Source organism: Denticeps clupeoides, chromosome 9 (assembly GCF_900700375.1).
Source record: "Denticeps clupeoides chromosome 9, fDenClu1.1, whole genome shotgun sequence".
In the NCBI taxonomy this organism is placed as follows: domain Eukaryota; kingdom Metazoa; phylum Chordata; class Actinopteri; order Clupeiformes; family Denticipitidae; genus Denticeps; species Denticeps clupeoides.
In genome coordinates this window covers 20,821,442-20,845,131 of record NC_041715.1, presented here as the reverse complement: position 1 = coordinate 20,845,131, position 23,690 = coordinate 20,821,442, and the positions used below count along the sequence as shown (strand labels likewise).

Below are 23,690 nucleotides of genomic sequence, written 5' to 3'. Positions count from 1 at the left end.
CCCCAGAATAAGATCATGTTAAAACAAGATCATCATTCTTATAAATAATAATATATGTTCATAAAACATTTCTGGTGTGGCTCTCAATTTACATTTAGAGCATTTATCAGACGCCCTTATCCAGAGCGATTTACAATCAGTAGTTACAGGGACAGTCCCCCCCCTGGAGACGCTCAGGGACACAATGGATAGTTAGTGGGATTTGAATCTGGGTCTTCTGGTTCATAGGCGAATGTGTTACTTTACTTTACTTTATTTAGCAGACGCTTTTATCCAAAGCGACTTACAAGAGCCTAGTGTTACTCACTAGGTTACTACCACCCCGTGGTCTCAATAAATATAATACGGAGGTATTTCATTTCCTTAGGCTTTATTATCGATCCACAGGCTTGAAATACTTTTTGGATTACTTTGGAATACTTTTATAAAGGGTGGTAGTAGCCTAGTGGGTAACACACTCGCCTATGACCCAGGTTCAAACCCCACTTACTACCATTGTGTCCCTGAGCAAGTGTCTCCAGGGGGTGACTGTCCCTGTAACTACTGATTGTAAATCGCTCAGGATAAGGGCGTCTGATAAATGCTGTAAATGTAAATGGATAAAACTGCAACCAACCTTCACACCAGACAGAGCTTCTGTTGTTTCTTATTCAGCTCCATGTGGTGCGGGCTGATGATTGAAGTTCCATGCAAATCCATGCAGGAAGCAAAAAATTCTGATATTTTTCAAATGTACTAATTAAAGTGGATGAGAAAGTTCTGGGTGTGAATATAAACACTATAATGTTTCCATTTCTCACTGTCACCAATCATGAAGACTGAAGGATGCTTGGCTTCTGGTGTGAGGAGTTCATATAATTCCCTTGATAGATCTCACCCTGAATGCCGTCTCCAGGATTGGTCCCCTTAACCAAAAAGTATTTCAAGTTCAAACTCAAGAACCTCAGGTAATAGTTAGAAACTAGTATAAGAACACATTCATTCAAATCTGAATATGGTTAGAATAGGGTGGTAGTAGCCTAGTGGGTAACACACTCGCCTATGAACCAGAAGACCCAGGTTCAAACCCCACTTACTACCATTGTGTCCCTGAGCAAGACACTTAACCCTAAGTTGCTCCAGGGGGACTGTCCCTGTAACTTCTGATTGTAAGTCGCTCTGGATAAGGGTGTCTGATAAATGCTGTAAATGTAAATATGGACAATTATGCCTAAGGGGCTAAAACTCTAAATTCTGCAAAATTAAAAGAGAAATAATTAAAGATGCACATTTTTTAAACTTAATGATTAGTGTATGAGATTTGCAACATCTCTTCTCATTTACGTGCTTTAACATACAATTAAATTTCCCAACTTTTATTAAGCCACACCCCTTTTCATTCAAAGCGCTAATTACAAGAGTAATTTAAATTTCTCATTTATATATAAAGATGAGTTTCTCTTTAAGGACAGTTGAGTAATCTCCACTTTTGTTGGACATTAATTTAGAATAATTTGGGTGGGATTGCCATATCTAATTGATTGGTGATTGTCCACCGGCCGTGCCTGAATATTTAAAAGCAGCTCCACCAGCTTCCTGCTCTACTTGCAATTTCCACCCTACAGACAGTCCTTGGCTTTGAGTGGCTAGTGTGTGAAATGGGTGAGTGTTGGTTGAGCTTTTTCTTGCAGTTCGTAGTCTCTTGTGGTGATTATCTTCCTAATTTTGTTTTACAGCAGCCAAGAACGTATTAATTGTTTATGCCCACCAAAGTGCCGCTTCTTTTAATGCTGCTGTTAAGAAGGCTGCTGAGGAAGCCTTCAAAGCTCAGGGCTGTGATGTAGTGGTGTCTGACCTGTATGCCATGAAATTCAAGGCCACAGCCACTGAAGATGACGTAACTGGTGAGCAAGGATTTTATTTATTTATTTTCACTGTGGGTCTGTCCTGTAGTTAGACTCCTAAACTAAACCAGTTGTCTGGAAAGTGAGTATGACTACCCCCTTTGTAGGAGGCATAAAGAACCCTGAGCACTTCTGTTATGGGGAGGAAACTATGACCGCATGGCAGGAAGGTCGCCTCAGTCCTGACATCGTAGCAGAACAGAAGAAGCTGAAGGACGCAGACCTAGTCATTTTCCAGGTTTTGCTTTAATTCTAGTTAAAAATTAAAATTTTTATAAATGCCAGAGCTTTAGGATCCTTTTAATGAACATCTTTTCTCAGTTTCCCATGTACTGGTTCACGATGCCTGCAATAATGAAAGGTTGGATTGACCGGGTTCTTACTAAAGGCTTTGCCTTCAGCCCTGAGAAACCCTACAGTGAAGGAATATTCAAGGTAAATTGTCTATAAATGAACCCTGAGCGCACGTTTTCTTAGCAGAACTAAGAACTTTCTCTCTCTACATCTAGAATAAAAAGGCAATGCTGTCATTTACCACAAACTCTCATGAAACCATGTTCAGTGCCAGTGGAATTAATGGGGACATCAATGTGACCCTGTGGCCAATTCAGGTTGTCATATCTGCAAAGCTGTAACTTTTTATTTATTTATTTATTTTTATTTATTTATTTTTAATAACTATTTAATAATTTTTGTAGAATGGAATCCTTCACTTCTGTGGCTTCCAAGTTCTCCCTCCCCAGATCTTCTGGGCACCTGCATACGTTCCCCAGGAGGCAAGAGCCAGCATGCTGGAGACCTGGACTGGCCGTCTGCAGGGTCTCCTGAATGAGGCTCCCCTTTCTTTTGCACCTTGTGATAGCTTTGACCTGGAGAAGGGCTTCCAGATGAAGGTGGATGTGCAGGAGAAGCATTCTGGTTCTCCTTATGGCCTGACCGTAGGCCACCATCTTGGCAAACCTCTGCCTCCCAACAGCCAGATGAAAGCAGGAGTGTGAAATTTGCAATAAAGCTTAATGTACAGTTGTAATCTCTTTGTTTTTTTTTTTTTTTTTTTTTTTTTTCTCTGTGACCATAGTCCATACCACCACTGAGCAAGTGCAACTGTCCAATCCTGATTGGTTTAATCTGTATGGAAATTCTGCCGCCAGGCCTCTGTGCTGCGGTTTACTGTTCTGCTTCTGAATGAACTTTCCTGGTGATTAGGGGTATAAAGGTCCCTGAGTGACTATACACATGATTTTGAGGTTAGTTTAGCATTACCTGCAACATCGTATGAGGTCATGTCTTTTTAAGATGACATGAACTGTCTGTACAGCCTGCTTGAATAATGGAAGTATTTTTGTGTGCTTAACCTGACCAAATACACATTAGCTCAGAATTCCCAATGTTTTTTGCTGGGTTTATGCCATTTAAGAGACTGTAGTCATACAGAATGGCGGTGACTGTCCTATACTCAAGCATCTTCGTTCCTGGGGTCAAAAAAATAAATCTTAAAAACAAAGGCAAGCAGGGAACTTGGAATAGTTTATTCCTTAACCACTAGGCCACCACTGCCCCTAGGAAAAGTCAAGTAAAAATGTAACCACATTACATCAATATCCAGGATCTTGAAGGTATAAAGGACTCAAGTCTCCAGAATCTGTGTGCTTTCATGATTAAGATCATGTGGCAATTTCATGTGCAAGAAGTGCTTATATCTGTGACATCTACATAGACTGTAGAAACATGAGGCCTGGACCAAAGTAAAAGAAATTAATTTCTATGCCAAGAATAAAAACAGTACAAAGCATATTTTGAAAATCTTTAAAATCAGTCTTATCTTTGTTTCTGATGAGAATACAAAAAAAAGACATGTCTGGTATATGCAACACTTTTGTTTTCTCAAAAGTGCTCTATTGTTATGGGCTGCACCAAAATTGATTTTGATTTTGGTTTAAAAACCAACCTCTCCTTCCAGAAACTAACATGGCAATGCAGCTTTCATTCAACATGCTTGGCATCACAGGGACCTAATTCCTTTTGATCTTTAATGTGCCTCATCCCCAAAAATATTTAAGTCCTCCTTGTTCACTGATGCCTTTAGATAATAAAGAACTTCACGTACTGCTCGGTTCAACACTAAACGACCCTCTTCACTAGTTAAGTTCATCTGTTTAATTTGGAAAGCAACTGCAATTTTCATTCTCTGAGACACATGCTGTAAAACTGCTTTAGTTTCCCAGGACATTTAAAGACACAATTTTTCATTTCCGTCTCTCGTTCTGGTGTTTTTTTACTCATTTAGGAAAGATGAAACTGCATGGCCAAACACAACTATGTGACACTTTACCTTTAATCATTGGACAATTAGTGAAATTAGGGGCAGGTCTTAATGCTAGATTAGCTGCCAGCTTTAAATGCAGCTCTGCTGGCCTGTAACTTCATACCACGGTCTTTCAGATCAAGGTCTGCTGGTGGGTTTAAAAAAAAAAAAAAAAAAAAAAAAAAAAAAAGAAAATAATAATTAAATAAAGAAATTGTAATGGGTAAGTATGTCATTTAAAAAAAAAAAAAAAAAAAAAAAAAAAACATTTTTTTCCCATTTATGTTAATCAAGTTTACTTAATGTGTTACAGCAGCCAAGAACGTATTAATTGTTTATGCCCACCAAAGTGCCGCTTCTTTTAATGCTGCTGTTAAGAAGGCTGCTGAGGAAGCCCTCAAAGCTCAGGGCTGTGATGTAGTGGTGTCTGACCTGTATGCCATGAAATTCAAGGCCACAGCCACTGAAGATGACGTAACTGGTGAGAGCGCTGATTAGGCTGCTGTTTTACTGCCCTTCTGTCTTTATCTCTTTAGAAATGTAGGGCTGTAACAATGCACTGATTTAATGGCAGTGTTAGGTTGACTACAGCTTGTTGCAATTTTATTTTTGCAGAATGGACAACTAAAATTTAGAGAAGGGAGGGGGGCTGTTGCTTCTACATGAAGTGTACATATTACTAGTTTCCTTGTTCAAACAACCTTCCCCCAATAGTTAATTGTTAACTCACTAGTTAGTTCACTTCTCCACAGGTTTTAGTCCCATTTTGTATCTGCCAATTCTGGATTCATCATTTTGAGACCTTTTTATTAAGCCATAACATTCAGGTAAATGTGAGTACCCAATTTTGTAGGAGGCATAAAGAACCCTGAGCACTTCTGTTATGGGGAGGAAACTATGACCGCATGGCAGGAAGGTCGCCTCAGTCCTGACATCGTAGCAGAACAGAAGAAGCTGAAGGACGCAGACCTAGTCATTTTCCAGGTTTTGCTTTAATTCTAGTTAAAAATTAAAATTTTTATAAATGCCAGAGCTTTAGGATCCTTTTAATGAACATCTTTTCTCAGTTTCCCATGTACTGGTTCACGATGCCTGCAATAATGAAAGGTTGGATTGACCGGGTTCTTACTAAAGGCTTTGCCTTCAGCCCTGAGAAACCCTACAGTGAAGGAATATTCAAGGTAAATAGTCTATAAAGGAACCCTGAGCGCACATTTTCTTCTTAGCAGAACTAAGAACTTTCTCTCACTACATCTAGAATAAAAAGGCAATGCTGTCATTTACCACAAGCTCTCATGAAACCATGTTCAGTGCCAGTGGAATTAATGGGGACATCAATGTGACCCTGTGGCCAATTCAGGTTGTCATATCTGCAAAGCTGTAACTTTTTTTATTTATTTATTTTTTTATTTTTTTATTTTTATTAACTATTTATTTTTTGTAGAATGGAATCCTTCACTTCTGTGGCTTCCAAGTTCTCCCTCCCCAGATCTTCTGGGCACCTGCATACGTTCCCCAGGAGGCAAGAGCCAGCATGCTGGAGACCTGGACTGGCCGTCTGCAGGGTCTCCTGAATGAGGCTCCCCTTTCTTTTGCACCTTGTGATAGTTTTGACCTGGAGAAGGGCTTCCAGATGAAGGTGGATGTGCAGGAGAAGCATTCTGGTTCTCCTTATGGCCTGACCGTAGGCCACCATCTTGGCAAACCTCTGCCTCCCAACAGCCAGATGAAAGCAGGAGTGTGAAATTTGCAATAAAGCTTGATGTACAGTTGTAATCTCTTGGGTTATTTGTCTACCATTTCACTTCTATTCCTGAAACACGTGTGCTGCATCACCAACATTTATTCTTCACTGGATCTTTGCATCGTGAGCACACCAGTAACTCAGTTTGGATATTTCATTTCTAAATGGAAAAAGCAAAACGTAGCAAAAGCATACATTTGTTTCTAAATCACTACAGGCTCATAGGATGTCTTAACATCAACTACTCTTGTCACAATGTTAACCTTCACTGAAACACCCTGGTGTTTCTCGAATTATTCCTTATTTCCTTCTCAGTCCACCATCCAAGGTATGCTGTATTTTGACCACAGAGAGGTGCTGTCCTCCTTTCCTTGCCTTTTATGGTCAGAAGTGTGCTGTCTTCAGCCCCAGGATGGTACTATTGTTGCTGTTTTGCAAAGTAGCAAGTTGATGTCTGTAAGAATACATCGTCAATATGGGGAAAAAATCCTATGTGAGCCTCTGTGTGTAAATTAAGTCTAATGTTTAGTCTTATGTCATGATTTTGTACAGAAATGTACATGTATTAATTGTCAACTTAATGCCTTTAAGATTACCTACTGCTGAGTCTTTTATAGCTAGTTAGTTTTAAATTTTCCTGTTTTAGGCCGTGCTGTCAGGACTGGTGACAGCCATACTTTATTGACTTAATTTCCTCATGTCAGACCCTGATGCTCAGCGAAACTCATCTGGAGGAAAGTCACTGTGCAGCAGGTCCATAAATCTGCATTTCAACATAAAATTCCAACTCCGTCTTTGTGTGTAAGCGCCTCTGTATTGTTAATGCTTCAGTGTTTCTGTGCTGTCAGTAGTGAGAAACCACCATGTTTTGGACTGACTGTGAAAGAATGGGATGAAAGCAGATATGTGAATGGCCATCTGATGCGGTCTGGGTTCATGGTGGTGGGAAGACATCCCAAAGAATGGAGCTGAAATTGCATTCTTCACACCATGCTATGCATGGCTGAGCAAACAAGCTAAGCTTTAGAGGTGATGAAAGCCTGGAAATGCTTGAATAATGAAGGTGTACCCAATTAATTAATAAACCTAATTCATTCATGTGCGGTGCAGAAGCTTGCAGGAAACAAACCCGCAAACGACTTCAATCAGTGTTTCAAATAATGCATTTGCCCTAGAGCAGCTCAGTCTTCAATGAGGGGGCACAATAACCCAAAGCACCTGGAGGTGTAGCACAGTGTGTGTGGGCTGAGCAGAATTAGTCTGTTTGGGACTGTTTCAGAATGGTTGCATGACTTGTGGATTTGGTGACAGATGGGTGTGGGTCTGGGTGTGACCCACATCCTCACCATGGTGAAAGCACCCCACCCAAAGGCCTCACTAACTGCTGACATTTACATGTGATCTCTAATACAGACCAGAACTTGAGAATGCCTACAAAACATCTGCTTTCATGGAAACACTGTGCTGTATGTTATGAGTGGCCAGCCTGAAAATCACGTCATGCCTCGCCCTTTGCAGAAAATTACTATCACCTCCAGCAAGGAACCACTGAGAAGTAGTGATGTGCAGGAAGAGAAGTGTTGTGAGGAATCAAAGGATTCTCCTTGGTCATAAGAGTGCCCTTTGGAGAACCCCTCCCCACATGTTTGGCATGGACTTCTTTCCTTGCCCCAGGGATGCCAGCTGAAATCATTTAAGTCCCTCAGAATGCATGCAGCAGACCCGAGCTGGTCAAGCGAGCGAGGTGGAGAACATCCTGGAGTTGAGCTCCATTGCTGGGGACACCCTAAAGCAACTGCTGGAACTGCTGGGAATGTGTGGTCTCCTAACAGATCTTCACTGTGAACAAACTAGAATCCATACTTTTGGTGAAGTACGGAATTGCTTGTAATATCGTGCTTTTATCCACTAGAATAAAATAAATAAATTGAATGTGAAGTATCATTGTCAAGCGTCCAATGTTACAAATCTAAGTTTCAGTTAGATGCTACAGTTTAATATTGCTAATAATGGATTTGACAAAGCAGTATATTTCATAAGGATCACATCTAACTGATGTTTATTTTATCTCTTCAGTATATAGTACAGTAATGGCTTTCTGCGTATTATTCTCATAAAGAACAGCCAGACATAAAGAATAGCCAGATGTATTCAGCAGGTGCTGTGACTCAACACCAAGACCAGAGCAACACTTGTAAGGACGTGTGAAATAATAATTAGAAACATTACATGACTGCTAAAAGCATGCAACCATTGCCAGTATTAAAATGTTCTCACATATCTGCTGCATACACAGACATTGGATCATCCTTAAAACCAAGATGACTATTTTCCGCCATTATTTGGTAAAGGAAAGAGGAAATCTTTCCCTACTTCCAGGAACCACTGTATGTCTTGTCCCTGAGGCTGTCGTGCTTTTGGTTTGCATAACAAAGAAACCACAAATGTGAACCACCTGGAAGATGCTGGTATCATTGAAAGACTGCTTCCACCACATGATGCCCCTTGCCACATGTTTATGTAGGACTGTCACACTGTATTCCCTGTTCAGCCTGAGCTTACTGGAGACCAGATGCAATAACTAATACTGTATTAATCTCCATGTTGAGTAGATGGGACAGATATGTGTTTATTACGACAAACTGGGAGATTCTTTACTCATTAACTCAGAAGAACTCTGAGGCAGTGGTGGCCTAGTGGGTAAGGAAGCAGACATGTTAGAGGTTTGCTGGTTTAAATCCTGAACTACCAAGGTGCCATTGAGCATATTACTGTCCTTACACACTGCTCCCCATGTGCCTTTCATGGTTGTGCACTGCACACTACGGTGATGTATTAAATGCAGAGGACACATTTCATTGTGTGCACAGTGTGCTGTGATGCAGTGCTTCACACTGACAATCACTTTAACTTCAAGGGGTTTATGGAAAGCACTAAAAATTATTATTGAAACATGTCCCCACAGGACCCACAGAAAACATCAGCATCATAAAAAGTCTTTAAGAATCTTCAACATGAAAGAAAAAAGGCCAATCACAGTAGACACAGGAATCCATAGATTTATGTCATACCATAAGAATTATTTGTTGTAATATGCTTTGAACTTTTTTTTTTATTACAAATGTCTCATATGTTTTGTCTGATGGGTGTGATATTGTGCTTCTCATATAATCAACAACAACATTAATTTCTTACATAGCCCAAAATCACATACAGTATGTCTCAAAGGAATTTGACAGGCCCCACAGTTGATACAGTTTGACCTGCACACAAGATAAAACTCTCTACACTGCATGTCCATTTTAATGCTGGTTTGAAGATCCCTGAAGCTTCAGTCCTTATGGTGTTGGTGGCTGTGGTGACACTCTGATACATTTCATACTGCTACATCTCATCATCAGCTCAATGCCAGAAACTATAGTAACTCAGTGAGAAACAGATTACACTCGGCTGGCTGGGACTGAGTGGTTATGGTAGATGCTGGTACAGAAGCTAGTGCACCTGCTGAGAATTAGAATTAGAATTATTACGTCAACAATTGTAGGAGTTTACTGAGAGATGATGCTTGGCATCCAATAAGAGGAGCATTGAAGTCGATTCTTGACATTACAAATGCATATCCCAGTTAATCTACATAATGCATGGTGAGTGTTCATCTGAGCTTTGAAACATTGCATAGGTGAGAGAATGCAGTCTTGTAAATATTGCTTGTAAATATGCTATTCTTGAAAGACATATCCCTGTCATTTGCTATTCCCAGGACTTTGGTGGTTGTGCATATGGTGTTAGTAGTCTCATCAATATTGACTGAGAGGTTGGATGGATTCCTTCTGCCAGCTTTATGACCAAGTAACAGTATTTCAGTATTTTTCAAGTTTAGCATGAGGAAGTTGCTGTAATTTCTTGTAAACAGTTCTCAATTTTTGGTATATCACATCTGTTGGAGATATACAGTTGTGTGTCATCTGCACAACAGTGGTAGTTTCTGAATTATGTTTCCAAGTGGAAGCATATACAAAGAGAGCAGTATTGTCCTAGTATGGATCCTTGGGGTACTCCTTATTTGACCAACACTTTTTCCGGACATTCACCACTGATATTGACAAAATTCTATTAACCCATTAAGTATGAAACAGACTATTTAAGGGCACAGCCTCTGATTCCCACAAAGTTTTCCAATCTGTTTAATAGAATGCGGTAGTCAACAGTTTTAAATGCAGCACTGAGATTGAGTATCAAAATGTAGTCAATGTTCGTTGACATATGCAGTTTCCATGCTGTGATCATACAGGTCATTTATTGTGCTATTCTTTTCCAGAAATTCATGAGCTGTTGTACTATAGCTTTTGTAGGATTTTCCCAATAGGTTAGTGATTGGGAAGTAATTTGAAATTTCACTGATGTTGTCACGGCTGAGTGCAGCTGGGGACACAGCTGGCACCAATCAGCTTAACAGTAAGGCTCCAGCCATGGACAGGTTTGAATAATTAGGTGTACATGGCTGGAGCCCTGTTATAAGGACCTGTTAAGCAGCAGAACAAGGCTGCGACATTTATGTGGTTACTTCTCATACCTGTATGTGTTTTAGTGTACAAACCTGGCAATCGCTACACACCTGCAGGTTAGTTTAAGGAGTCCCCTTTGTTTGCCCAGTTTTGGCCGTCTGACTGGGTCAACTTGGGGCTGGAGCACAGCCCTGTGGCTGCGGGGGAAGACAGACATGGGTTTCTGGGACTTCCTGGAGATTTTCAGGGCAGATTTTGATCAGCCGGAACCCGAGCCGCTGATCGGACCCTGCCCCACGACCACAAACAGAATCAGCCACGATCCTGTACATGAACACCCCACGTCACCTCCTTGCTTCCTTCCCAGGGAGGGAGTTCCTGACACAACTGCACTAGGGCGAGGTGGATGAACCCCTTTGGCCAGCCAGGGGAGGTGCTCTTCCAAAGTTTTTTTGGGAGGGTGCAGTACAGGTTGGGGGCTCCTCCTGAGGGGGGGTGTGGAAGTGGGGGGGGGTAATGGACCCTCCGGTAACCAGTGAGCATAGGGGCGGAGCACCACAGAACCCACTGAGTGGCATGAGGATCCAGCTGGGACATGCAGGAAAAGGGCCTGATTGTCCCAATGGATGCATAAGGGGCTGAGCTGTGAGGGATCCAGCAAAGCCCCTACACTACCAGAAGGGGCATGCAGTGGCAGGGGGTGCACGTCGCCAGAAGGCACAGCTCTGCAGGTGGTTAAGCAGTCGCCAGAGGGTCTGGGACCATCTCCCTTGTGCAGGGAGAGGGGCTGGGGACTCCAGCAGGGAGGTGCAGTGGTAGGGGCTGCACATTGCCAGAAAGTACCCTGCGATACGGTGACTGGTCTCTAGGCGGTCCAGGAGTGCCTTCCTGTGCGGTGCATGGAGGAGAGCTGGGGGCACTAGCGGAGACGCACGTGCTCAGAATGCACCTCCCTGGGGGTGAAGGGGCGACGCTGATTCTTGTGTGCAGGTTTACATTTACATTTACGGCATTTATCAGACGCCCTTATCCAGAGCTACTGGGGGGGCTGGAGCCCTGTTATAGAAACATTTATGCAGTTACGTACCATACCTGTATGTGTTTTGGTGTATAAACCTGCCAATCGCCACACACCTGCGGGTTCGTATTTGTTCTCCCCTTTTTTTTCTCCAGTTTTGGCCCTCATGCCGTTGTTGTGTAATAAATCCCATTTGCAAGATGTCCCGTTTCTGCGTTTCCTTCCACCCTGAGCCCACGGATGTGACAGATGTCAAGATCAGGCTTTTCAGTGCAGTGCAATATATGCATTGATTAGATCCAGCAAAGGCTCCCATATGGTACCAAAAATCTACTTGGATGTCTTTGTTGGTATGCTCTCTAGTATCGAGTAGAGTTTGCTGAGATCTCCTGTAGTTATAACACAGTGATCAGGCTGAAAATTCCCAGATGGTCATGTGTATAATCCACAACATCTGATGAATGGATTTCACTTTTGTTTGGCACTGTTTCTTGGATTATTTGTATATTCCTGGACATTAGAATCTTAGATTACTGATATAATTATCCTGACCTGTTTAAGAATGGTTTAACTTACATCATCTAACGCATCAATTAACGCATTAACGCATCAATGGAAAATAATAACCCCAATATAAAATGACTGATTCACTCTTTTGTTGTGTTAAATGTTTGTTGTTATAAACAAAAATTACAAACAAGATGCCAACATGGAATTAACTTGTATTGATGTAATATCTTCTCAAACATGAAAGAAGGCTCAACAGGTATACAGGGAATACCTCATATCAAATATTTAAAAATCAATATGGTATAAATCCAATATGGTTAAAGAGAAAAATACTTAAAACCGTAAAGAAAACACACTTAAGGGTTGTAGGGGCTGAAGCCCAATCTCATTCTGGAAATAGATGCTAATGAGAACTGGCCGTGTCAGCAGAGATCTCAGAGAAATCGCTGTTTATGCCAGACGCACTTAAGGAAATGTAGACATATACAAATACGCCCTCCCAGTATGGCATTGAAGGGAGTCATAAAACACACACACACACTGCTCCCATGGGCCAGTGACATCTCACAGCTGTGATGCATTTCATTAACGACATTACGGGTAATAAACTGAACTGCTTTTGTTGTCTCACGCCCATGGGTGTTGTTTCCTCCATCTGTAAAGGATATACTGAAAAAGTATTTGCTTGACATATTACCTGTCAATTCCCAATAAATAAATGTGAGAATAATAACAATTTCATGTCAGATTAAATATATTGTTTAAGGTTGACATTATTTTTTTGACAAATTAATGTTTGTCAAAGCTTGATCCACTTGAATGAAAGTTGTTTGCTTGGTGAGGAAGTCTGTTTTTGGGAAATACAGCCCAGCCAACAAAAATAAGCCATGAAGCCCTAAAACCTGCCAGAGGCATGAAAATAAATTACAGTGTACAGTGAAGGTTGAAAATATCAAGCACGTGCGGAAATTTCTCACAACGTTTTACGACTTCACCTGTTCCGTACCAGTTTGTTCTCAGTGCTGCATGTGTGCTCCTCCTTCACTCGCTTTCTGGACGCTTTTGGTGTTGTTTGGATATGATCCATAAATGTGCATACCTCATCAGATTACAGACCTAATTAAAAATGGCTTTCCTCTGCCTTTACAGTTCATGACTTTTAATTGGCAGAGAACAATAAAAGTTAGACCCTGCTCACAGGACCTTACACATAGTGAAAGGGACATTTTTCCTGCACATATCATAGAGCAAGGAGTTAAAGGAGAGATTTTTTTTTATGTCTTAACAGAAAAGGAGGTTGCATTCCAAATATGTTTTGGAATCGAATAGATATTCAGTCCATTCTCAGCCTAGAGGACACACTCTGTGTGAAGATGAACATATCTGTATGATGCGCCACAGTCTGCAACAACAGGTAGGAGTGGTCTGAATAAAGCTGTCTGACATATGTGTCCTTTGACCTCCTGGACCTTGACATTAGTAGAGCAAGATCATTTGACCCATGTGACATTTTAAGACAACTTTATTCAAAGGAAATGTCACAGCTGCCCTGGCAAATATAGCAATGCCAAAACATTCTACACAACTCAGAATTTAATAAGGAAATATAGAAATAAAATGGTCCTGAGATATTTATGGCCCTGTGCTTGAATCAAATCAATATTTCAATGGTCCCACCCAAAGAGACCTCTGAATGCCTCATTCCTTGGCTTGTAAGAAAGAAGCTGGCGGGGTCTCTCAACACAAGGACGTTTATCGGGAACCTTTTTGAAATCTGTGCTGATAGTTTGATAAGGCAGGACAATGGACATCCGTGCATGCTGAGACTGTGTTCTTTCATGCGGTGCTCATGGTGAAACAATAGTTCCTCCCTCAGTTCCTGTCCTTTATGAGGTCCAACCATGATTCTTGATAAATATCCAGTAGATGCAAAAGAGTAATGCAGTCCTATCCCACAAGTAAACAAAGTTAAATTGAATTGTTCTTTAAGAAAATAATTTTTTATGACTCTGGACAGTAGAACCAAGTTATGAATATTTTGTTAGTCTGTACAGATTGTGCTTGGACTTTCTTCTGGACTTCAAACGACACAACAGACTTCATTAGACTTTCTTGCAACATTAGAAAGGAGGAGTTCCTGGCTGAGAGGAAAATTCCACCCACCCACTAGGCACGCAAGCACACAGACCCACACCAGTTTAATTTAATGAATGCACATGAAAAAAGGCCTGACCCTGCTCCTAAAATGAGAACAAAGTCATTCATTATTTATAATGAATAAATCTTTTACTAGTAAAAACCAACAGAAGTCCTGCGCCCTTCAATTTCTGTTAAAAGCAACTGTCAGATGGAGCTGGATCACGCCCATATAACTGACACCTATCAGATGAAGATAGGATCTGGACATGGGATGCAAAGCATGGTTCATGAATTCATATTGTTCAGAAATTTCACATATTTTGTAAATTTGCTGCTTTGCTGTATAAAAATGTTCAAGTAACAAAATTAACTGAGTGAATCACACTGTGTGCAGAAGGACATAGCAATGCTGGAAAGCACACAGTCACCCACAGTCTCTGTTTGCCATGACAGTAAAATGACCCTTCACTCAAACTAATGGGTCATGGCCAAATCCTTAAAAAAAGCCCAAGACCATTCCTCCTCCTCCTCTTCCTGCAGCCTGTACAGATGGCATCATAAATCCAGACAGGTAGCTCTTCCAGTATTATCTGTCACATGCATTAGCACCAATATTTTATACGAGCAGCATTACCAAATAGTTATTAGTGTCAGTTACTATAACAGTCTTCTGAGAAATGCTGCAGGACGGAAAAGGCCCCACATCTGGCAACATCACGACCGGACGGGGGCGTCGCTGCACTCCTCACGCCGGCCTATATGGGGGTGTGCAGCGCGCGCTGAACCGCAGTTTGTATGCAGCAGTGGAGGGGAGAGGAGATCCTCATCTACAAACTCCACATCTTCACAGTAAACGAAGGCACTGACAGGTAGGTCATTAATAATGCATAATTACAGAGTAAATAAATATTTTAATACATTTTATTTATTAGATAGAAACCACATTCACTGGTTCTGCAAACTTTATATCAGATTTTAATAGATGTGAAAATGTTACAAATATGATCAATGTCCATATATCTGTATAATTCATGTATATTTTATTCATTTATAACAAAAAGACTACATGGAATAAGTGTAATGAGATTTTTTTTAAATAGGACACATAGGTCAATATTTCCTTATTTTATTTTACTTAGCAGACACTTTTATCCAAAGCAACTTACAAGAGGAAGACACCAGCAATTCCCATTCGATTTCTATAGATTTTGAGTTTACAAACTAAGAGCCCTGATAAGGCCTAACTTGTCAGAAAAAGAACATGCTCGGAAATTGTTAGACGAAGTAAAAATTTTTATTTTGTTCAGTGTGTGTGCATGTGTGTCAGTGTTAGATTCGTCTGAAATACAGAAAATATTTCTTAACTGTTTTAATCTATTTTACATACTAGATATCAGAAACATAAACAAAATTCTTCAGTGTGTTTGAAGGACACCCACAGTATCTTCTTTCCACAGCCAAGGTGAAGATGAACGTGAGTGACCCCTCTGACCTCTTGTACGAGGACCTGAACTACACTGACCATGATGAAAACATCTCACACGTGGAGATGCATCTGTGCCTCACGGCCTTTAACCGCATTGCCCTCCTCCATGCCATGTGCACCCTCTACGTCTTCATCTTCATGGTGGGCCTGGCAGCCAATGCCATAGTTGTTTGTGTCAACCTGCGCACTGGGAGCCACCGGCACGAGACACACCTGTACATCATGAACCTGGCTGTGGCCGACCTCTGTGTGGTGGCCACCCTCCCTATCTGGGTGAGCTCCTTGGCACAGGGGGGGCACTGGCCCTTTGGTGAAGTGGCCTGTAAGCTCACCCACCTCATCTTTAGTGTCAACCTTTTTGCCAGCATCTTCTTTTTGGCCTGTATGAGTGTTGACCGGTACCTCTCAGTGAACCACTTTGGAAATGCCACAGGGAGAAGAAAGAGGTTAGTGCGACGCCTGGTCTGCATATTCACATGGCTGCTCGCTCTCATTGCCTCTGTGCCCGATACCTACTTCCTCAAGGTGGTAAAGGCCTCGCAAGCTGATGCTAGCCTCTGCAGGCCTGTGTACCCTGAACACAGCCCACAGGAGTGGATGGTGGGTATTCAGCTCAGCTTTGTGGTGTTGGGGTTTGCTGTGCCCTTCCCGGTCATTGCCGTTTCATATGCCTTGTTGGCCAGAACCTTGGCCTCCTGCTCCACCGGAGACCAGGACAGAAGGTTGAGTCGAAAGGTCATCCTCACCTACATTGTAGTTTTCCTTTTGTGCTGGGCTCCGTACCACATTGTGCTCCTGGCCGATGCTCTGGTGCTCCTGGGCGCTGTGCCGCTGGACTGCAGCATGGAGAATGGCCTGTATGTGGCGCTGCAGCTCACCCAGTGCCTGTCCTTGCTACACTGCTGCATCAACCCCGTGGTGTATAGCTTCATTCACCGCCACTACCGCTATGACCTCATGAAGGCCTTCATCTTCAAGTACTCCACCCAGTCAGGAATCGCACAACTGATGGAGAACTCCAATGGAAATGACACAGAGAATTCCACAGTGGAGAACCCTTCACAGCTGTGAACCGAGGACTGTGTCCAGAACGGTTAGTGTGCTGATAGGGTCTTCTTCTTAAGAACGAAGGGGTTTGAGTGGTTTTCCAGCCTAGACCTAGTCAGTGCATGAAATGCCTTTATTGGCCCGGATTACATGGATGTATGGTTCAACATGTCCCTATTGGGACACGAGAACCCGGTTAAGAACATTTCTTACACATAAGAAAGATACCAACAATCATATCTGAATACATGAGACACAAATGCACAACCAAAAGATTGGGGATCCTACCCATTTATGTGTATTTCTTTTTAGGATAATTTTTTACCTTATATCAAAACCAAAACCTACTGAGAATTGTCTTTCCCTGATGTCAATGAGCATCTTTACTTATGCTATCCTGATGATAAAGAGAGATGACCCTGAAGAATCAGATTGATCATATTTTGTTTTCTTCTGATAAAAACCAAAAAATATATTGTCCTGTATAAGATCCTTCACAATAGGTTCTGTTGGTGTTCTGAATTGTCTGCCTTTCTCTCTGTGTTATGCATTTGCTTCTGGTAAATTTGTTAATTAATTCTTAATTAATCTGTGAAGGGCATTTATCTAGTAGATGTACATTTTTACATTTTATAATTTAAGAAATATTCATATTTATATGGATTTATGACATTTTAAAATATGTTTATTGTTCTGATGGAATTAGATTGTTTCAAATGCAATTACGAAAAATACATTCATCAAGACATTACTGATTGCCATGTGAACTTTTTTCTGAACTGTCCAAAATGAAAGATGTCCATGTACACTGGAATATTCTGTATATTTTGTTTTGGAGGAGAATATATTTAGAATAAAATTCAACACTTTAGACCTATAGAAACCAAAAACCCAACTACTAGGTCAATGGGGAGGGTTGCATTAGGAAGGGCTTTCAGCACAAAACTTTTGCCAGGTCAACAGTGTTAACAGCCAGACAAGCAGATCCACTGTAATGACCACTAATAGGAGCAGAAAAAGGAAGGAGGAGTTATATAGCAGCCAGAAAAATTTTATTAAAAATAATATTTTTAATGGCTGCACAGCACAGCAAATCAGGTCATAAAAAGGGTATACAGAAAACGAGCATGTCAAGATCTCAAAAGAGATATCAAATGAGGTAGTACTTCTTTCATTACACATTCAAACTATCTCAAATTAATCAAATGAAAATCAATAAAAAAGTATATATCAAAACTTTTACCATTCAGGTAAATGCACACCAGAGAATATATTTTGTTGAGACGAATTGACCTCCATGCGTGTTTTGTCTCTTTTTTTGTGTTTAAATAATTTCACTTATGTAAAGTTATTGTGCCATGCCTTATCCTTGGTGTAACAGAAAAAGCAACCAAAAGGAGAGTAAATCAGTGTAAAAACTGTTGGGATGAGTGGGAACTGGTAGAAGATAAAGATCCATAAAAACAGGTTTAAGCACTGTAAATACCGTTACTGCATTGTTTCTTGCACTCATGAACACTCTGCACTGGCACTGCCATCACTGATGTAGTGGAGCCCAACCAGTCAATAAAAAGCAGTAATTCACTCGAACGTGAAGTGAGTCACCTGCATTCATACATTTGAGTGTGTGTACTGTAAACATTTAGCATGCAAACAAGTCAAAAGCCAAAAGAACAAAGACATGTCATTTTCAGAGTGGGAGGAGAATTTTTTTTTTATGTTTCCTCAAATTCAAAGTACATATGTATGGATTTATGCAATTTCTGCAGTATGAGCATGGCTTTACTGAAGAAGGAGCAACACTGGAACGGATGTAGAATGTTCTTGAGTCTATAAGGTAAACACAATATAACAATACAACAAGAGAACATTGTGAATTGTGAAATCATTTAAAAGAAAATGTTTTTGTCTATTTTACTAGGACAATCCAAGATGGCAGTGGTGAGGTCGGCTGCCGTCGCGACTGCTCCAACCTCGTTTATGTTGTTTTTGTCTTTTAAGTTAAGTTTCAGTAACCGGCAAATACACCACCATTGAGCGCATTAGTAATAATAGAGACACCCTTGTTTCTATTAATATACAACGCACTCAATTCTAAATCAAACTGCTTCGGATCCAAGCTGTCCGAGTGAGATCCTGAGGAAGAACAAAGGACACGACGCGAAGTGGCGGCCCCGGGGGAAACCAGCCGTCGTCAGGAACAGAGAGCGCATGCACACAGAACACCTCTGCCTAGCATCCCGCTCGCCAACGTCCAGTCACTGGAGAACGAGCTTGATGACCTCAGGGACAGGGTAAAGTTCCAGAGAGACATCCAGGACTCCAATCTCCTCTGCTTCACCAAGACATGGCTGAACCCAGCGGTGCCGGACCTGGCCGAGTTCTTCTCGATTCACTGCATGGACAGGACATGGGACTCAGGGAAGTCAAGGGGAGGCAGTGTGTGTGTTTTATGGTAAACAACAGCTGGTGCAACAGTGCATGCATTGTTCCCCTCGCACGCTCCTGCTCACCCAACCTGGAACTATTGACCATCAAATGTCCTTTTTATCTTCCTTGGGAGTTCACATCGGTCATAATCAGCACGGAAGCAGTTATGAGTTTCATTAGGAAATTATAATGTGCAGAAAACGATTGTCAGAATGTTTCCCAATGAGAAGTCGCGGATGGATAAAACCATCTGTGACGCTCTGAGATCTAGCACCGCTACCTATAACGCGGGGCTTGCATCCTGGGACATGGAACCGTATAAGGCTGCCTCTTACAATGTCAGGAAAGTGGTGAAGAGTGACCCTAGGAACCTAAGGACAATAACGGACTATTAAGCACCAACATCCGGTTTGACGAACGTGGACATGTCTCTGGCAGATGAGCTGAACACATTCGATGTGGACAGGAAGACACTGACCAGCACCGTAAATGCGTTCATCATCCCTGAGCATGACGTGAGGAGAGATGAACACCAGGAAAGCAGCAGGACCAGACAGCATCTCAGGTAGAATCCTCAGAGCCTGTGAAGACCAGCTAGAACCTGTGTTCACAGAGATATTCAACCTCTCTCTATCTGAGACGGTGATCCCCACATGCTTCAAGGTATCCATAATTGTTCCGGTCCCAGAGAAACCCCATCCTGCCTCCCGCAACGACTACTGCCCTGTAGTCCTCACCTCAGTAGTGATGAAGTGCTTTAAACGGCTGGTCAGATCATTTCTTCACTACAGGCTACTTTTGGCCCACTACAGTTTGCTTACCGCCCAAACCGCTGTACAGATGATGCCATCTCCCATCTCCTCCACACAGCACTTACCCACCTGGGCACTTGGAAGGGAAATTATGCTATTCATTAACTACAGTTCAGCATTCAATGTGATAATCCACACTCACCACCAAGCTGGAACAACTGGGATTCAGCTCATCTCTGTGTCAGTGGATCTCCAACTTCCTAAGTGGGAGACCACAGGCAGTAAGGGTGGGCGGACATGTCTCAGCCATCATCAATCTCAGCACTGGAGCCCCCCCAGGGCAGTTTTTTGAGCCCCCTGCTTTACTCTCTGTACACCTACAACTGTGCAGCCACTACAAACTCCACCACCATCATTAAGTTTGACACTGACGACACTGTTGTGGTGGGCCTGTTCTCTGAAAATGACAAGACAGCCTACCCGGAGGAGGTTGGACCAATCTCCATCTGAACGTCAGCAAGACAAAGGAGTTGATAGAGGACTATGGTACTAAGCAGGAGAGGAACTACCAGAGCTTTGTAATCAACAGGAGTCCTCATCTGCGTTGTTTGGGCAGTGCTGCACTGTTCGGTGTGTTTGGCGTGAGGTGTTACTTACAAAGACTTCCTAAATTATCTCTGAATTAAGAATCACCTAAATTCAACAAAAACATTCCAAGGAGGAACCAGAGCTGGGATACCTGGGTATGGACTGTCCAATCTCAGGGGCAGAAGTTGCTGAGGTAGTCAAACATCTACACAGCGGCGGAGCCCCGGGGGTGGATGAGACCCGTCCTGGGTATCTCATGGCTATGGATGTTGTAGCACTGTCCTGGTTGACACGTTTATGCATCATTGCGTGGACATCTGGGGCAGTTCCAGTGGAGTGGCAGACTGGGGTGGTTGTCCCTGTTTTTAAGAAAGGGGACCAGAGGGTGTGTTCCAACTATAGGGAGAAAGGTCTACTGCCTGGAAAGGTCTACTCCAAGTTACTGGCGAGGAGGATCCGGTCAAAGGTTGAATCTCTGATTGAGGAGTAGCAATATGGTTTTCGGCCGTAGAACCGTGGACCACCTCTTTACCCTTTACCCTAAGTACAGCGTCCTCAACAATCCCCAACAACAACATAGGGTGTCCCCAGGGGCACCCTATGGGGGGTGCTCCAGGATTATGGGGTGGATGCCTTTTGTTAAGGGCCATTCAGTCCCTGTACCAGAGGAGCGTGAGCCTGGTCCGCATAGCTGACAGTAAGTCGGACCTGTTTACGATGAGAGTTGGACTCCGCCAGGGCTGCCCCTTTTCACCGGTTCTGTTCATAACCTTAATGGACAGAATTTCTAGGTGCAGCCGTGGTGTGGAGGGTGTCGAGTTTGGTGGCAGGGGAGTCTTGTCAGATTATGTGGTCCTCCTAGCTTCTTCACAGGGGTCTCCGATTCCAATCATGTCTGTTCTCCGTTGTTGTCCCTGGCTGGTGGAACAACCTGCCCTCCTCCACACGACTAGCCGAGACTATCACCACTTTTAAGAAGCAGGTGAAAACCCTCTTATTCAAAAAATATTACAGACAAATCTAACACTTACACACGCACATGCGTACACATTGCACAAACAATACAAAAATTTATAAATACATTATAATTTTTCTTAGTCTAGCACCTAACAATCTCCGCGCATGCTCTTCACTGACAGCCCTTATCAGGGCTCTTAGTTTGTAAACTCAATATTCTATAGAAATCGAACGAGAATTGCTGGTGTCTTCCTCTTGTAAGTCGCTTTGGATAAAAGCGTCTGCTAAATAAAGTAAAGTAAAGTAAAGCTTCATCAGGCTCTGACCCTCAGCTCTTGCTGGGTAGGTTCGCAGCCGAGTGTGAAGTGGCTGGGATAAGGATCATGCTGCCCCCGCGACCCAGATAAGAGGAGGAAGATGAGGACGAGATCCTCTATACTGTAGCGAACAGGCTCCGTGATGGGGAAAGAAGAGACCCCGACACAGCAGAGTAGCTCAGAGAAGCCTTTTATTAGCCAGCACCTTTTGGCTTTAGCCAGGATTGAACCAGGATTTAGCCCACTAAATCCCCCAACACTCACCCTAATGGTGGGTACAACCTTGCCTCACTATCCCCAGAGGCGGTCCTTATGCAAGGCTGCCAACACTACATTACCCCCCCCTCCTTAACAAAGTACAGCGTCCTCAACAATCCCCAACAACAAAGTCCCCAGCAACAAAGTCGCCAGCAACAAAGTCCACCAACAACAAAGTCCCAACCCCCAAATCCAAACAGTCCCAGTACCGCCCTGGAGTGTGCTGCCTTCTTCCTGGATACCACTCCGGAGGCCTCGGCTTGCCTGCCGTCACAGTCTCCTCTCCAGGCTGTCCGTCCCCAGGATTCGGCAGTAGGCCACTACTTCTCGCTGCAGTGCCAACCTCACGTTGGCTCCCGCTCGATCACGGCAAACGGTGGGCTACCCTGGTGTCCTCGCTGCAGGTCGTGTAGTGGGCCGTCTATCTCACCAGCCATGCAGGAAAAATCCTTTTCGTCCCATGGTGTCCCACGACATCTGAGGGCAATGTGGCCTCCTCCCCAGGCCTCTGGAGGACACCCGCTCTTCGCAGCTCTTCCACACCCATTCGCTGGTCCTTCTTCTCGTCACCCCCACCGATCCCCTGTTTGGTCGCTGGCCAACATCCCCTGCTGCTCCGCCACACCTCCGCCACCCGACTTCAACGGAATGTGTGTCACTCTATTTTGAAGACTCCCCATCCCACTTCTGACACCAATGTAGCGAACATGATGGGGAATGAAGAGACGGCGACACAGCAGAGTAGCTCAGAGAAGCTTTTTATTAGCCAGCACCTTTTGAACCGGGTACTGACAACAGCAGGGCAACCGACAAGAGGTCAACAGCAGGGCAACAGGGGAGGCATTCACCCAAGATTACACTGCCAATGCTACAATACCAGCATAACCCATGTAGTCTCGCAAAATAAAAATCATAAGTTAATTCCAGTGATTATTATTTATAGACCCCTGGATTTTACTCTGACTTTCTTGGTGAATTTACAGACTTTGTTTCTGACCTGGTTGTATCTGTGGATAAAGCCCTAATTGTCTGTGACTTTTACATCCACTGTGATAAATTAGAAGTCTCGCTAAGAACAGCATTCCTGTCTATAGTAGACTCAGTTGGAGTTAAACAAAATATACCACCTCATGAAGGTGGTCACACGCTCGATCTTGTGCTAACCTTTGGTTTAAATATAGAAGACATAGTCATTCTTCCACAATCTGATAATAAAATAATCTCAGATCATTTCCTTATTGCTTTTAAAATATGTGTTAGACACAATAAACTCAACTCCCCTTGTTATAGAGCCAAATGGACAATTACATCAAGTACACACACGCTCCCTTAAGAAGACCGTCTGGAAATTAGAATGTAAATGCCGTTGAAGTTAATTGAACGTATTCCGAATAGCATGGAAGTAGCCTTTCCTTAAGAATAGGAAGGCTCTTAGCGCAGCTTGATCAACGTATCTCTCCTCAATAATAGACAAGAACAAAAATAATCTCAGATTCCTGTTTAACACTATAGCCAAGATAACCAGGAATAAGACAGAAATGGATACGACCACTCAATATCATCATAGTAGCAACGATTTTATGAATTTCTTTAATGCTAAAATAGTTATGAATAGAGATAAGATTAAAATCACAACAAACAGCTTTGTCGATATTAATATGGAAAATAATCTTCAAATAGCTGACCACCGATTAGAACGCTTCAACCCTCTTAAAGAGCATGAATCAATTAAACCAATCTCATTGTCTTGC

The 23,690-nt window shown here is 42.5% G+C and overlaps 3 protein-coding genes across 3 annotated transcripts; all 3 read left to right on the top strand.

Annotated features, from left to right (window-relative positions):
* The first annotated feature begins 1,637 nt into the window (after positions 1 to 1,637).
* LOC114796901 (NAD(P)H dehydrogenase [quinone] 1-like) lies at positions 1,638 to 2,881 on the top strand. The gene is made up of 6 exons (XM_028991416.1): positions 1,638 to 1,641; positions 1,716 to 1,883; positions 1,991 to 2,121; positions 2,205 to 2,318; positions 2,393 to 2,494; positions 2,582 to 2,881. Exons 1-6 carry the CDS (start codon positions 1,638 to 1,640, stop codon positions 2,879 to 2,881), a joined length of 819 nt encoding a protein of 272 aa, XP_028847249.1.
* Positions 2,882 to 4,407: 1,526 nt separating this feature from the next.
* On the top strand, positions 4,408 to 5,932 carry LOC114796900 (NAD(P)H dehydrogenase [quinone] 1-like). The gene is made up of 6 exons (XM_028991415.1): positions 4,408 to 4,411; positions 4,502 to 4,669; positions 5,042 to 5,172; positions 5,256 to 5,369; positions 5,447 to 5,548; positions 5,633 to 5,932. Exons 1-6 carry the CDS (start codon positions 4,408 to 4,410, stop codon positions 5,930 to 5,932), a joined length of 819 nt encoding a protein of 272 aa, XP_028847248.1.
* Positions 5,933 to 14,901: 8,969 nt separating this feature from the next.
* ackr3a (atypical chemokine receptor 3a) lies at positions 14,902 to 18,172 on the top strand. The gene is made up of 2 exons (XM_028991655.1): positions 14,902 to 14,973; positions 15,562 to 18,172. The coding sequence occupies exon 2, from the start codon at positions 15,573 to 15,575 to the stop codon at positions 16,659 to 16,661; it is 1,089 nt and encodes a 362-aa protein (XP_028847488.1). The 5' UTR covers positions 14,902 to 14,973; positions 15,562 to 15,572; the 3' UTR covers positions 16,662 to 18,172.
* The last annotated feature ends 5,518 nt before the right edge of the window (positions 18,173 to 23,690 follow it).